The sequence below is a fragment of the Atta colombica genome, unplaced genomic scaffold (assembly GCF_001594045.1).
Source record: "Atta colombica isolate Treedump-2 unplaced genomic scaffold, Acol1.0 scaffold13, whole genome shotgun sequence".
Taxonomy (NCBI): Eukaryota; Metazoa; Arthropoda; class Insecta; order Hymenoptera; family Formicidae; genus Atta; species Atta colombica.
In genome coordinates, this window is record NW_017259217.1 from 526,589 (window position 1) to 543,052 (window position 16,464).

Genomic DNA, 16,464 nt, shown 5'->3' on the forward strand with positions numbered 1-16,464 from the left:
CACTGAAACGATTTAGTAAAGTTTCCCAGTAGTAAAATGAGAAAGTTCAATAGAACGAATTATATAATAGTAATGAACAAGATGTAGAAATTTTTGCACCTATGGCAATATCATTATGAGCTATGCTCATGATAAATGAAATACTTTTGATTTATCTTATAAAATTCAAGATTACATTAATAAAGAGAAAATTATTCTCGTTTTGTTAAAAATATTTTATAATGTAATGGAACTTAACATGCATATCAATGTTTCATTCACTTTATATTAGATAATATATTCTCAAAAATGTTTTGTGAGTATACCTTTTAAATATAAATTGAATTTCTATTAATGGGTTTATTTTAATCCTACGTATATACAGCGATAGAAAAAAAATTTGTTTATATTAGTATATACGTTTTTAGATTTTTATACTAGCAAAATAGCCAAGGAAGTAACGAATTAAATTTTTTGGAGAATAAAAGTGTCAATCTTCTTGGAATAAATAAGATTGAAAATTGTATATTTATTGCTTCCATGGCTATATAATAAATTTTCATTGACCAATACGATAATTTAGAAAATTGTTGAATATCTTTATATAACATGAATATATAAATATGCAGATAGGTTTATCCCTTTCCATACATATTCATTATAGCATTCTATATGATTTTAAACTAATCTTAGTTGTAAGATCAGAGAGAAAAAAAAGATGACACAAGAATTACAATGTTGTCCATGATATAGTGTAAGTAGATTAAAAATTTAGTGGATTGTAAAAAATAAATATTATCTTTCTGGAAAAATGTATCACAACTTAGTATAAAATAATAATTTGCTCATATAAGATTATATTTTATTTCGACAAAATTTGATTCAAAAGAACTTTTAATTTTTTAATGTTTAGCTGGTTAATAAAAAAATAAAAACATAATCTCTATTATATTTTATTAAGTTTTATATTCATGTTTACATCATATTTTAAATTAAGTACTTAAAACCTGTTTTTTTTTTTACAGTAATATACAATATATAATATTTACGGTCATATTAAATTCATGTACATGAACAAATTATTATATAATTTTTCTAAAGTATAATACTTAATTCAAATTTCGTAGAAATAATTTGATATTTGTTACAATGGAAAATTGAAAATTGAAGTCATTCTTTCATGGAATAGAATAAAAATGTCTATCAGTAATATTAGGCGTTGTATATCATTAACATTTATTAAATGTGTTTTTAAATATAATCATGTCTATATATTTATATGTTATAATTATTTACAATAAAATCAAACTCCTCTTTTATGTTTATTAAAACTACTATTATTACTGATTAGTGATGAATGTCAGATAGAGGATAATAATTTTCATTTTTCACATGTATCATTAGAATAAAAGTGTGATTTGAAGAAAAATTCCAGAATAGAAAAATAATGTACAATTTTAAACTAAAAAGGATTTTCCGCTATAGAAAAATAGATTTTAAATATTTTACTGTTATTTAACATGTTTTGATTTAATTAATTTAAAATATTTCATCAACTTAAAAATAGTTAATATTTTATATTTTAATAAAATGTAAAAATATATTTATACAAAAATTATAAAAGCATTGACGAAAAAATAATTTCTAAAAGACAATAGTCTATAATTTAAGCTATATGTTAATTATTTTTTTTTTACAAATCTACATTATTGAGATTAGCTGCAGATCCTGTTGGTAAATCTGGTGGTACAAACTTACCAATAGGTTGTATTGCTTCGCGTTGTTCAGCTAATCTTCGCATCTCTTGTCTAAGTTTACCTAAAATAGCATGATTTGGCTGATTAACAGCAGCTTTACCCTGCAAAAGTGTTATCTCTTGTTCCAATTGTTTTTTTTCCTTAAAGGATTTTACACTTCGCGATCCATAGAGACGCAATAAAGATCCCCAAGACTGTATATGTGGATGTATAAGTTGTAATATCGCTTGTGCTGCTCGTTGTTTACCGTCTTTTTTATTACGACAAACCTGCAATTATATTCAACTAAGATTAATTTTTATTTAAAATTAAAAATCTTATAAGAAACAGTTCATACATACAACAGTAGCTTCATGTTTTCCAACTTTCATTGTAAATTCATTTCGTTGATGTTTCAATGTGTTTACTGAATAATTAATATGCATATCTCCTAAACCATAATTTCTTTGAAGACAAGTTATTAAAATAGCATGTGGAGAAGGTTCCGTAGTTTTTGCACAAAATTCTGCAACACGAGGATCCGTAATGGCTATTTCGTCGAAGAATGAAAGGTCTGCATCGGAATTTCCTCTAGATGCTTTTATTGTACGACTATCATTATTCGATCCATTATCTCCACTGTTTTCACCGGAAATTTTATCTTTCATTTGAGGAATCAAAATTTCAAGGGTTTTTCGAGCTGCATTGGCTTTTGCTTGTTTCTTGCTGCTGCCGAATCCGCTTCCGTATTCCATATCATTGATACAAACTACTGCGGAATAGGGTGTTGCAGCGTTTTCTATAATTAAATGCATTAATCTCATTTCAGTAATAAAAAAACAATGGCTATTAAACATGCATCACATTTCATATGTTATTATTATATACTGAAAATGCTAAATAATATGATTACCTAATTCTTTAAATTTGTATGTTGGCTGTTTCTTTAACGCGTGTTGTACATATTCATGAAGAATACAAACATAACTTTTGCCTGATGGATTCATTATCCAGTGTTTTGCAGGTCTCTGTCCATTATCGTCCACAATGTGAGAACTGCCACTTCCACTAGAACTACTGACTGGGAAAGTTATCAATTTTGTACCATCTGGTAAAGTTGGACGCTCAAGTTGTTTACGATGTTTTTTAATTTTTGTAAATTTCCGACGCGCTGACCAAGATCTACAGAAAAGTTAATCAATGCAAAACAAATTTCATCAGATGATATATAATCATCTTATTTTTTATACTTACTGAAATCTCATTACTTTAATAGATTTAAAACGAAACAAAGATTGACAATAATTTCTTAGCTGCTCGCTATCTAATGAATGTGCTGCGCGATTTTCTTGTATAGTTTCAATCTTTGCGCTAGGAAGACTACAAGCTTCAGTATTTGGTGTGCGCTCTATCTCCTTTCTTCGTTCTTCTTCCTCTTCTGTTAATGCTCTTTTATACTGAAGACAAGGAATAGCGCTGACAGGAACTTCATGCTTTCTAACGCTTCCTGGACCAAGAAAATATGGTTTTGCTAATGTACAAACTCTACTTTGTTTATGAAGATATAATGGCATTCCACTGTTATGTGTCACTTGTACCCATCCTTCAGGTAAAACATCAAAATGATTATGTCCAATTTCTAAAAGAACAACAAAAGTAATATATAAATATTAGAAATTATACATCATCTCGTAATATTTTATATTAATATACCATCTAAAACAAGTTTCTCCTTTTCTTCATAGGGCAAACGATCCTTTTTATCTTTTCTTCTCCCTTTAAATTCTTCTGGTAAACCTAATACAATAAAATTTAATTAAAATAAGAACAATAATAAGTGGAAAATTGACTGATGTGTGAATAGTACAAATAAGTGAAGTAAAGGTCAAATAACCTTACTTGGTTTTTTATTTTCTTTGCAGCAGAAAATATTTAATCTGATCTTGAAAGCGTAAAGTTAAAAATCTTGAATTGTAGTTTTTGAAAAAATATGGAATTCACGCATCTCATATGTAGATAATTAAAAATAGATAGTATGCAAGTAAATTGTATCAATATGTGAAACATACAGCAGATTTTTTACTTAAGAATAAAAAGAATAAACAAAAATAAATGAAAATCTTTTAGATTGTTTTTTTATTACAAAATATAATTATACCTTTTGTATGAAAACATTAGATATAAGAAAATATAAATGTACCTTCTTCTAGCATCGCTTCAATTTCTTCATCTGGCACATCAGAATCCATACTTTCATCTGTATCTGAATCTTCATCAGAACCATCATTCTGTTCTGGATGGCGATCTAGATCGTCCAACACATCAAATTGCCGTAAATCTTCATTATGTTGTGAATCTTCATTGTGTTGTGAATCTTCCTGACATAAGCCATTGTGTAAAGCATCTTTATTATCAAGACATGTAGTTTCTTCGTCCGTGATATCATAATTACTATTGTCAGTGCCAGTTGATCTAGTATCAGGCTCTAATTTAATAGAGTGTTTATGCGATGCTTCCCAATTCTGATTTTCACATTTCATGCTAGAGACTGTTCCGCCACCACAAATGTTTTGATTTTGATTATTTGTATTATCTTTTGAAGCCATATCTTCCATAACCACTGTCTGTGTTATTTCAACTTCCATTGTGTTGTGTCACGAGTAGTATCTGTTAAAATACTATAAAAGTGCGAACAAGGAGCTCAGATATTCAGCTAACAAAATTGGTATAATTACATAAATAACAAAATATTTATCCCTATCTTGTATCGTGATCTTCTACTATTATTTGTTCATCAGACAAAGCCTTATACAGTATTGACCTTTTTTATCATATTGTACATGATACAGTAATTATTGCATCATATGCAAATTAACAATCGATATAGCTAATAATAATAATAAATATTAGTAAACTTAAATCCAAGGTCCATATAAAACAATCCGTGGATTAATATTAAGCGCGTTGTATGGCCACACCACTTCCACCAATGAGGCCAAAGTCCAATCAATTTAAAACCACAAATGGCAATGAAAATTGGACATTTGCATTAGTGTTAGCAGTTTGGGGCCTATTATATATCCATGAGAGTATATTCAAGCAAACTGTTATATTATTGGATTGTAGATGGCTGAGAATTCCATCGCATTATTTAAACTCCAGAGCTAGACAGGAACAACATTGAGAGATTGAGGCTGTTACTAGCTGGAGTTCTGCGACGATATTAATTAAACAACTGTATACTTGGCTGATCCTTGGCTTGGTAGATTAGCGCACGCTTGAGAATTCCGTTTACCGAATAGGATGAGACAATAAAAACAGACTTTAAATGTGTAATATACATAAATTTGTGTAAAAATTGTTGGCTACATTACTTACGGCACGCTACATGGGGATGATACTTTTAGGGTGTGTTCCACTTGATGCTCGCAATGCTTATGGAATTATTTCATTCTTGTTATCGAATGTTAAACAAGAAAAAATAATGCAAGCGAGTGTTGTGAGCGTAAATGGAACTACTCTTAATTTTCCAATGACCTACTAACACGAATAAAAATGTTGGATAATTATGAAAGAAACGGATTCACTTATTGATTTCGATGAAATTAGGCTTATTCGATGCGTTTTTGCATCGAAATGAACGAATCTGGCAGAAAAAAATAGCTTTGCTCCACGAACTGTGATATTAAGTGTTAAGTGTTAAAATGGACGATTATTCAGATTAAGAAATTTGTCATAGCTATGCAATAGTGCAATGTGAGCATGAAAAGTGTGTTGGAGATAGAGACAGTACGTTCCGCCCCTCCCCCACTCTACGGAGAGAGTTTCACTTTGAAAAGAAACCCCATATTTTAATACAAGATGGATCTTGTTTCGCGTAATAAGTTGTAAATTTATAAGATTTCACATAACTTTATAATTTTTCATGCGAAGCGACGTTTCTCTCACATCAATATATCAATATGGGAAGGGCGGAACGTATTGTCTCCATACATACCCTGCTCCATATTGCGCATTATTGCATGGCTGTGACAGATTTTCTAACCTTAACAATTAACTTTAACGCTTAATATTTTGGTTCGGGCAGAGCAATACTTTTTTCTGTCAGATTTGTTTATTTCGTACAAAAACGCATCGAATGAACTTAATTTCATCAAAATTGATGAGTAAGCCCGTCTCCTTCATAATAACCGAATGTTAATTAAATTAGTGCAATTGACCTACAAAATACAATAAAACCGGCCTAAATACAATACATACGCGATCGTGTTACATTTAATTCCCGATTCGAAAAGGAAGATCTTCCTTTGTTGCTCACAATACCTTGTTAGAGAATACCTAACGATACGACACGAAATACATACGCTGCTTACCTACTATTAAATTTTATACACTTCCACGATTACATGAATTACGATCTACGCGCGTATGTACAAGTCACTTTTTACAACTGTTGCCATTTATACCATGGTATTGTAAAAAAAAATCAAAATGAGTTTATATAAGGAACACATTTAAGTACCCTTCGAAGAAAAATAGAAAAGAACTGTTCAGATCATGGTGATCGAATGATTTAGGGTGAAATCACACGTTACGGGAATTAGCATGCGGGATAGAGAATGCGTGATTCGAACAGTCAATCGTAGGAAAGACATGCGAGATAGAAAAAGAGCGCTGATTGGCTGTTCGAATCACGCATCTTCTATCCCACTGATTCCTGTATCGTGTGATTCACCCTTAGAAAGCGTTTATATTGGCCATAATCGTATGCCGTATGCCATAATCTATGGTCAAAATTGATCAATCATCTTCGATTATTCCCTTCTTAAGCCGGGTTCACATCTTGACAGAAAAGCACAAAGCAGAAAAGAGGAAGCCAATCGGAACTCACAGTAGTAGTAGACGGTACTACTTTTAGTACCGTCTACTACTACTGTGTACATTTTGTTTGTCTGCTTCTATCTTTTCGCGAGTTCTGATTAGCTTCCACTTTTCCGCTTTCTTTTTTTCCATCAAGATGTGAACCCGCCTTATTGTCGAATGAGAAGGGAATATCTGACTGTGATTAATCAATTCTATATATATATCAATAGATCAATCAATTCTATAGATTACGATCAATATAAACGCTCCCTTATGAATTAAACAGAGCTATCATCTTGATAGGCATGAGTGCATTATATTCCTTAGATTACTCGAATCTTGTCATCATAGGAGGCGTTTAAAGCGGCTAGCCTGCTTACTGGGCAAATAAATATGATTGGTTGTTATTTATAGATCCAGCCAATCACATTTAATTGGTCGGCTAGCAGCTTTGTCCGGCTTGAAAGTGTTTGACTACGTTTAGGGAGAGTTTATATTGGCCGTAATCTATAAAAATTAACTAATCATCTTCGAGTATTTCCTTCTTATCGTTAAATGAAAGGAGATTGTGACTAGTCAATTCTTACAGATTGTGTGCCAATAAAACGCTCCCTTTAAGCCTATTCTACAATAGGCATAAGGCCGGAATCAGACTACGCATTGAAGAGTGAGATTGAAGATTGATAGATTGAAGTTTGACCAATCAAAATAAAAAGAGCCAGAATTTCTTTGTCTTTATTGGTGAAATTTCAATCTTTAATTTTCAATCTCAATCTTCAATGCATAGTCTGATTTCGTCCTAAGCGTAGTTGTAAGTGGTTGTTGTAAGAGGCTCCGTACAATAAAAGGAACAGAGAACAGAGAATAAGAATTTTAATCTATTAGAAATCATGTATTGTGGAATGCACAGTTTCTAGGTTGAAATTCATATTCTCTATTCTCTGTTACTTTTATTGTTCAGAGCCCCTAAGAATTGATCAATCACAGTCAAATATTCTCCTCATTCACTTGATTTGATTGGTCACATTGACTTGATTAGTCAATTCTTACAACTACAATCGCTTACAACAACGCTTACGACTATTGTAATCGGATTTAATAACATCCAAAGTTATAAAACTGGTTAATCACAATTGTTCCATTCTTCTGACAAATAGTTATGATTGGCCAATTTCATAACTACGGATGTTATGAAAGCAGATTAATAAAGCATGCCTTATAAATGACTACATTTACAATTAGGGACGAATTTTGCGAATATTTTAACAACGAAGGAACAGTATCGTGGCAAGAGAATCATTTTTAAGATAATTTAATAAAAATATTAGGTGTGGGAAAAAGTTCGTGGCGTTTTTTTAATGCCATCTAATGGGAAAAACGTTCATGGCCACGAACTTTTTCCCACCTAATATTACGAAATAATACGATATAAATCGATGATTAAAGTAATTTGTCAAGATTATTGTCAAATTCAGTTGAGATTTAAATAAATAAAGATTATCTTCGTATACTTAAAATAAATATTATTGTCCACAGATTATTTGCTAGATTAATTTCGAGAGTCTGAGATTTCATGTTGGAAATGTTTTCGTGTTCTCGTATTCTGCATGTATGAAAGCTGGAGTCATTTATACGGAATTGCAAATTACATTTTATAAATTATTATAAAAATTTATTTTTTGAATTTACATAAAATTGCAAAACTTATTAAAAAAGCTTTTTAAAAATTAAAAAACTTAAAATTAAAATTCCCAGCAAATACATATATAAATAGAATATAGATGCATCATTATAGCAACATTTATTGTAATATTTTTACAATATAGCAGGAATGTTACAATATAATAATGCTGCAATACAATTATTATTCTGTGATTACTGGATTATTCATAAAATTAGTTATGTTTGAATTTATTCGCAAGTTCGTGTTTAGTGTCGAAAAGTTTGAATAGATTATGTATAATTTCGTTTCGTGCATCTTCGTTCTGGATTCTTCGTAGCTCTGTTTCCTGTAAAAATTAAGGTATATAATTGTATTCTTGTTTTATGCATTGAAATATCTATAAGTAACTTGATCAGTTGCTTACTGGCACATCTATCGGTTGAATTGTTGTCATCGTTCACTGTCCTATCCGTTGCTTTAATGTCCGATGGGTTCGTTATCGTACTGTGTGAAAAGATATCATATAATATTAGTAACATTACAGAATATTGCCAAAATATCCCACAAATATTTATACTATAAATTTTTGCGAATATTTAGGCTACGATCCAGCTTGACACTACAAATCATTTTTTGATTGATCAGTTAATAAAATTCTTTCTTACGATTGGTTAATCAAATATTTCGAAGCATTTGTAGTGCTTCGCTTAAGCAAACCGCACCTTTAATATTGTAGCAATATTTATACAACATTACTTATATATTGATGTATTATTGCCATATATTATGAAAAAATTATGAAAATATTGATATATTACGTACAAGCTTTGTAATTGAACATCTGAAATAAATTTCATGCTCTCATAATGAACCCACGGATTACAGATCGTAGATTTACTCGGCAACATCTTCTTTCTATAATGATGTACTCTGAAGGAGTCACAAAGAGACCTCCACATCTTCTTGAGCTTCTTAGTTGATCCTTCTCCTATAGAAAAAAACATGCAATTAATATTAATTAAAATGTGTAATTAATATCAAAGAATGATGTGTCATATATAATGTAAAAAAAATTAGTACTATTAAGTTTTATGGAAACTTCTTCCCATAGTCTCTCTCTCCTATGAATTCTGCGCTTTGCTAATGGAAGTTTGAAATTCCAAAGAGGAGGTCTCTTTCGAATTTCTGCGATAAGATGCTCCCTCAGACGAATTTTATCAGTCCAGGCGCTACTTTGAGCATCTTCATCGTGACTATAATTGTCGGCCACCATCTGCTCGGACTCGTCGGTCATCACATGCTCGGATTCGTCGGTCATTACTTGTTCGGACTTGTCGATCACCATCTGCTCGGACTTGTCGGCCACCACTTGCTCGGACTTGTCGGTCACCATTTGCTTGGACTTGTCGGCCACCACTTGCTCGGACTTGTCGGCCACTACCTGCTTGGACTTGTCGGTCACCATCTGCTCGGATTTGTCGGTCATCCTCTGCTCGGACTTGTTAGCCATTACTTGCTTGGACTTGTCGGCCACCACCTGCTCGGACTTGTCGTCCAAATTTCTGGGTTGAATGTTACCGTCATCTAATAGGAAAGATAAAAGTTAAATAAAATTTTAATTTGCATTCAATTTCTTATTTTTTATTATGGTAATTATTTAGAATAATGGTCTTCACCTTTGATTTAGATAAAATTAGCTTATTCGACACGTTTTTGCATGAAACAAAAGAATTTGTAAGAAAAAATTATGTCGGTTTCGCGAACCGAAATATTAAGTGTTAAAGTTCACTAATAAGATTAAGAAATCTAGTCATATAGCGACGAGATGCAGCGACACGTCTATCCGTCTGCGCCCGGTCATGCACAATATGTAATTAAGGCTAGAATAAATACTTTTTGCTTTGATTACACAAATTCTCTTCTTTAAAAACACATTCTCTGCTTTAAAAGCAAATTCTCTGCTTTATAAAAATACATTCTATGCTTTAAAAATTATTTTCTATATAATTTTTATTTCAGTAGAAAATTTGTATTGAAAGCAGAGAACTTATGTCACAAATTATCTGTTGTGAAAATAAACATTACGTAGAAAATAATTTATTCTTAAAGTAGAGAATATGTTTTTGAAGAAAAGAATTTGTGTAATTAAAAGTTTTAGTTTAACATTTGGCTCTCAGATTCATTAACATTAATTATAAAGTGAAATTAGAGTAATTGAGAGCAATCGCAGTTGACTTTAGCGTATATCTATATATATATTATTACATATATTATATATTATTACATATATTATATATTAATATATATTATTCCATAAATATAATTATTTTATACATAGTTTCTTGGTTATCACTACATACGAATGTTTCGACTTATATTTAAGTCATCTTCAGCGCAACAATAAATTGAAAGAATCACGAATTCTTGGTGATTTTGAGTTGATTGATGATTGTACAATTTGAGCATTGAGAAAGAACTCTTTAATCAGCTGTGAAACTGTTAAACTCAAACCATACAAGATTTATCGTACAGAAAAATTGATGAATTAAGAATAACATTCATTTTTAAATTATAAAATTTGTTAGAAATGATTTCTTGTATAATGTTAAAAATTCAAATCAAATGAACTTTGTTTTTACCAGTCATAATATTTATCACAGTATTTATCTGATAAAGACCAGAGCTTTTTTCAAAAGAAAGTCCTTTAATTCGTATTTTTCCATCGGAGCGGATGGAACTTGAGCCAGAAATTCGTCAGCAGAGATCTATAATTCGTGCGAAAAATCGTCTAACTGCTCTTTCTTTAGCTTCAATTTAGTAGTGAAATTGTCTGGAATGTGTCACTTTACCTTCGATCGTAGTACAGACTGGAAAATGGTCGCTGCTGCTCTGCGGATTCGAATCAGTTTGTGAGTCAGCGATTAGTGCCAGATTTGGAGAGGCCAAGACCAGATCCGGCGGTTGCATTAGTGTGGGAGCGTCCTTGTTTAAGATTACCAAGTTGCTTCTGTCAATTTCGCTGCATAGAATCTGCCCAGCTTTATTCGTGTAATCACAATACCAGAACGTGGGGTGCGTGTTCATGTTTCCTATGATAAGAATATAGTCAAAAATGTTGCCAAAGTATTTATTTATCATTGGTAAAGGTCCGAGCTTTTTCCAAAAGAAAGTCCTTAAAGTATTCATATTTTTCTACCGGAGCGGATAGAGCTTGAACCAGAAATTCGTCAGCAAGGATCTGTAGTTTGTGCGACAAGTCGTCCAATTACTCTTTCTTTAGTTTCAATTTCAAGTTTCAGTGGAACTGCCTAAAACGTATCACTTTACCTCCGATCGTAGTACAGACTGGAAAATGGTTGCTGCCTTGTGGGTCCGAATCAGTTTGTGAGTCAGGAATCAGCGCCAGATTTGGAGAGGCCAAGATCAGGTTCGGCGGTTGCATAAGCGTGGGAGCGTCCTTGTTTAAGATTATCAAGTTGCTTCTGTCAATTTCGTTGCATAGAATCGGGCCGACTTTATCGGTGTAGTTGCAATACCAGAACGTGTTCTGGTGCGCGTTCATGTCTCCTACGATAAGAATATAATCAAAAGTGTTGCCAAAGTCAAATAAAGCCTTACATACTTGAGAAGGCGTAAAGCTATTGGTGATGTATAAATGTTAATGATTGCAAATGAAGATGATAATAAATCGAGTTTTACTTCTTGTATTTCCCATGTAGAATGTAAGAAAGGAGAAAGGTCCAAGGGATCGTAGCATAAATTTTTGTTTATAAGAATAGCCACGCCCCTATCTCCTTTACTTGATATATTCTTTCTAAATTGAACATGACTAAAAATGCCGAAACTTATTGCCCTGTTTAAAGAGTGTTTCTTGTAGGCATATGATGTCATGCTGCGCTAGTAGAATCTGGATCTGAGGTAGATTACTGAGTAGCCCTCAACAATTCCACTGTAATATGGAAAATGTCTCTTAGCCAACCTATTCATAATAATCATCACTGTTTCGGTAAGAAGCGTAAAATTGCGAGTTGGGAGGATCAATCAGGCCCTCATTGACATCGGAATAATGATTTGTAGACGCTGAGGCGGACGTAAGTGACCCAATGAACAGATTAACCAGTTGTGTTACGAACAACTCTAAGTTGTTGTGCCTGCCTTGATCGGCCAGAAGTTCTTCTAAAAATGAGATGAGGTTATTTAAGAGCGAAGACGAAGGTTTGGTGCTGTTATCAAAGCGTGAGTTAGAAGGGGTAAGGGAAGGAGAGGGGGGGGCGCGGATGTAGGTGCGCCCGAAAAATTCTGCTCGAATTGCTGGGACGATGGTTCAAAAGTAGGCGGATGTTCGGTTTTGTAAAGCAACGTCTGCTCCGGACAATGATTCTGCTGTTAGGGCAATTAAGATTCAAAGCATGGATGCGGGCGAAATTGTTCTGGGCTTTTGTTACAGTCTCGTGATCTCTTTGAGCCTTCTGTTAATTGGATTATTTTTGGTGAGTGATCCCCCGAAAGTGTATAAGTGATACCTTTATGAGACGCTTTACAAGGAGAATTAATTATTTGTGATTTTAGAGCATTAGCTCTAAATCTAGGAAACAACAGAAGACTCCATTGAGCGTGTAAAGGAAAAACGGCATTCAGACACGCAGCCGTTGAGCATGGATGAGTAATTAGACAGGAAGATGACCTAAACAACACGAAGTCGACTAAAAGTTGATTGGAGTAAAGAGATAAATCAAGAGTCGACCTCAAAGTCAGCCCGAATGTCGACTAATACTTGACAAATGTCTCAAAAAAAGTTGACTAATAGTCGACATTCTAAGTCGACTGAAAGTAGTTTGACTGGAAAAGTAAAAAGTCGACTTTTTAATCAAATCTGAATGTCGACTAATAGTCTACAATGTCTCGAAAATAATCGACTATTATTAATCCAGCTATTGACAATAAATTATCGAATAATCAATCTCTGGATGGTTAATGTTTCCACTTTTTTCACTTCAGTGCCACTTATTGGGCACTGATAACTATAAGATATTTTTTATCAATGCCCAATAACTTAATAAAGAAGTGGAATATTAATCATACCGAAGTTGACTATTCGACAATATCAAACTTGTCAATTTTAGTTAGCTGGGAGATCTTATTATAATAAATTTTATTTTTCAGAGAAGCACAATATATTCATGTAAACTCTTAATGTCATAAAAAACAACATAATTAATTATACAGAAATGAACAATTTCAAAAACTTTATATAATAAATACTTTAATACAATTATAGTATTTATCCACAAAATTATAGTATTAATCCACAAAAAAAGTACTTTGTGCTGAGATAGAGATCTAGCTATTTTTAGTTATTATATTATATTTTAAGTTATATATTTTCGCTGAATACGAATTTGACATCAAAATAAGACCATCCAAGGTAAATTTTCAATCTAGAACGAAAAAATGATTTTTTTCCCGTTTTTTCGCTCTAAATTGAAAATTTTCCCTGGATGGTCCTATTTCTACTCTTTTATATATTTCACATAACATATATTTTATTTCATAACGTTTAATAATAATCTCACAAATTAATTTTCGATTGTCAATTTGCTACAATTAAAGCGTTTTTTAAATCGTGAATAGTGAAAATTATTACCTCCGCTGGCAGAAATTTCAACAGGATTAAACATAAGTGTTCCTAACGTTCTTGCATCCTTCGGTAAATCGGCATGTCCACACATGCGCAATTGGTTCAAAAGTTCAGATATAGCATCATGTGAAATGTTATGTTTCAATTTCCACGAACATAACCAAGTCGAAAGTTCTTGATTTTTATACGTATCTTTGGGAAAGTTTCCTCTGTGCTCATTTTCAGAGTTTTCTTGGACATGGGACATTGAAACATCATCACTGAATCCATGATCATCATTACTGTTTAAATTATCAGCAGTAGCAGTAGACTGGTGAAAATTGGAGACCAATTGTACATTAATACGATTGCTAGCTACAATAATCTTCGGAGAATATGCCATTGTTGTCTGTTTCTGTTCCCTCTTGTACACTTGTAGTAGGCGACGATTTTATTGCCTCTTTGTCAAATCACGAAAATATTTCCGCATCTGTTTTAATGTTATTATTATTAATAATGGTGAAAACTTCAAATAAGAATGATTGACAGTTGCATTAACCGATATATTATAACGTTATTTTTCGTACTTTAATTTTGTTAATTATTTCAATGGATTTATATGCTTCTTAACTGATTTTAATTTTCATAGGATATATTAAAAGATCCAGATGTGTTAAATAAATTCCTGGAGCAATTACATTAAACATACAAAATGATTGACATCATACCTAAGAAAGTAATGAAATATAAGCTGTATATTATTTATTCTTCTATAGCTTTCACTCAAGACAAAACAGTTCTAACAAATAATTAAAATTAAGACAAATCTAATTATATTGAATATAAAGATCGAACTTCTTTTTTTATTGTTAATGTATTATTAGAAAATAATTTTTTATTCTGTAAGATTAAGTATGATGAGAAAAGTACAGCTTTTAATTTTTATACAATCAAACATATTTTAATGTTTGCTATTTTTGTTAGCTACATTTCGAGTGAAAATTGATTCAAAGAGTAAATGTACTATATTTTATATATAATTATTTTTTTGTATGTTAATTCAATAAGTTTAAGGTTTATTTAGAAAGATCAGAAGGTCTAATAATGTAATTAATGATTAATACCAATGTTCTCAACATCCATGAGATATCGTGGAATCTATGTCAAAGCATATTATAATATTTGTTACTATAACATATAATTTTCATTGTTATGTGAATGGTTAGATTTATATCCACTACTTGCTTCTGCTGGTTTGATTCAATAATAACAAAGCATATAAATTGTAAATAAATTAAAAGATTAAACAAATCTGAAACTTATGAAATTAATGTACAACAAAATAATTGGATATAAACTGTACATTATACTATACCAAATTTTTATACCATTATACTACCTTCCAATTTTCACTTGCAAAAATACAGCAACTTTGACAAAAATAGCAAAAATTGAAGATGTTTGTTAATAAATTACATACACCACTCAAATTAAATAAAACAATTAAAATAAACAAAACGGCTAAGAACCGTTAGGACAAGATATTAATTGTTAATATTTAATAAACGTCCCAGGCAACAAAAAGTGTTTAAAAAGGTCATAAGATGATTTTTTGTGTCTAAAAGACATATCATAATTTTAAATTTTGTATTGTTTGGGAAGTTATAATCTAAAATATATTTAAGCAAATGTTACGATCACTAATGAGATCATTTTCAACGTAACAAAAATAAATAATACAAAATAATATCTTAATAATTTTTAATTTTCTTATGATACAAAACAAAAGTACATCATTAATTATTCATTAAAAACATAGACAGTATAAATATTTTAGTCATATTGGTGTAAAACGTGCCTTATGTAATTTCGTAAACAAAATGAATAGAACTTGATCAATAATTCTTATACTTTTGAACATTAAAATTGACATTAGAAAAAAAACTTGATTCATATTAAGATGTACCATTGCTTGTAATTACAATCCTTTGATTATATTTTATATAAAAGAATACTGTAGATTTAACAATGACAATTAGACAAGTAAGTTGGTCATTGTCTTTTGAAAGTTAATGTAGTGACATTGTTGAATCTACAGCATTGTTGGTCGAAACGTTTGCTTAAATGTATTTGAAATTATAATGTTTATTAAATATTAGCAAATAACATCTTGTCTATGCTTTTAGTTCTTTAATTTATTTTAATTGAATATGTTTGATTGTATCAAATTAAAAGCTACTTTTTTCATCATCCATAATTTATATCAAATTCGTAAATGCACATGCACCTTACCTAAAATATACATGCATATACAACATCGAACAATAGGCCTCTTTTTAGCTGAACTTTTGCACCAGTTCATCTTTCTTCCTCTTCTTTCCTCCTGAAGAGAAGAAAGGCCTAATATGTACACAAAATATCATTTCTTGCGACTTACTTTGACGAATTAACTGTTCATGAAACCTCGAACTTTCTGCAAAAAAAGAGTTACATTGCACCGATTGAAATTTCGGAACGGCTCAGATCTTCGGAGATGGAACCTCGGACACACACACACACACACACACACACACACACACACACACACACACACACACACACACACA

General features: G+C 31.3%; 2 protein-coding genes across 7 annotated transcripts; both read right to left on the reverse strand.

Annotated features, from left to right (window-relative positions):
* Positions 1 to 1,672: 1,672 nt before the first annotated feature.
* On the reverse strand, positions 1,673 to 6,225 carry LOC108684301 (microprocessor complex subunit DGCR8). Its single transcript, XM_018188557.1, has 7 exons — positions 6,089 to 6,225; positions 3,916 to 4,393; positions 3,429 to 3,512; positions 2,970 to 3,354; positions 2,629 to 2,897; positions 2,078 to 2,514; positions 1,673 to 2,005 (listed from the first exon to the last, which is right to left on the reverse strand). The coding sequence occupies exons 2-7, from the start codon at positions 4,358 to 4,360 to the stop codon at positions 1,673 to 1,675; spliced, it is 1,953 nt and encodes a 650-aa protein (XP_018044046.1). The 5' UTR covers positions 4,361 to 4,393; positions 6,089 to 6,225.
* Positions 6,226 to 8,366: 2,141 nt separating this feature from the next.
* Positions 8,367 to 16,401, reverse strand: LOC108684302. Of its 6 annotated transcripts, none has more exons than XM_018188559.1 (9): positions 16,322 to 16,401; positions 16,151 to 16,241; positions 13,886 to 14,348; positions 11,569 to 11,808; positions 11,091 to 11,330; positions 9,322 to 9,825; positions 9,064 to 9,229; positions 8,666 to 8,745; positions 8,367 to 8,587 (listed from the first exon to the last, which is right to left on the reverse strand). In XM_018188559.1, the coding sequence occupies exons 3-9, from the start codon at positions 14,259 to 14,261 to the stop codon at positions 8,532 to 8,534; spliced, it is 1,662 nt and encodes a 553-aa protein (XP_018044048.1). In that variant the 5' UTR covers positions 14,262 to 14,348; positions 16,151 to 16,241; positions 16,322 to 16,401; the 3' UTR covers positions 8,367 to 8,531. The 6 variants fall into 6 exon arrangements, with proteins under 6 accessions (XP_018044048.1, XP_018044050.1, XP_018044051.1 ...); XM_018188561.1 differs by lacking the exon at positions 16,322 to 16,401 and adding an exon at positions 16,296 to 16,316; XM_018188562.1 differs by lacking the exons at positions 16,151 to 16,241; positions 16,322 to 16,401 and adding an exon at positions 16,296 to 16,312.
* Between the last annotated feature and the right edge of the window lie 63 nt (positions 16,402 to 16,464).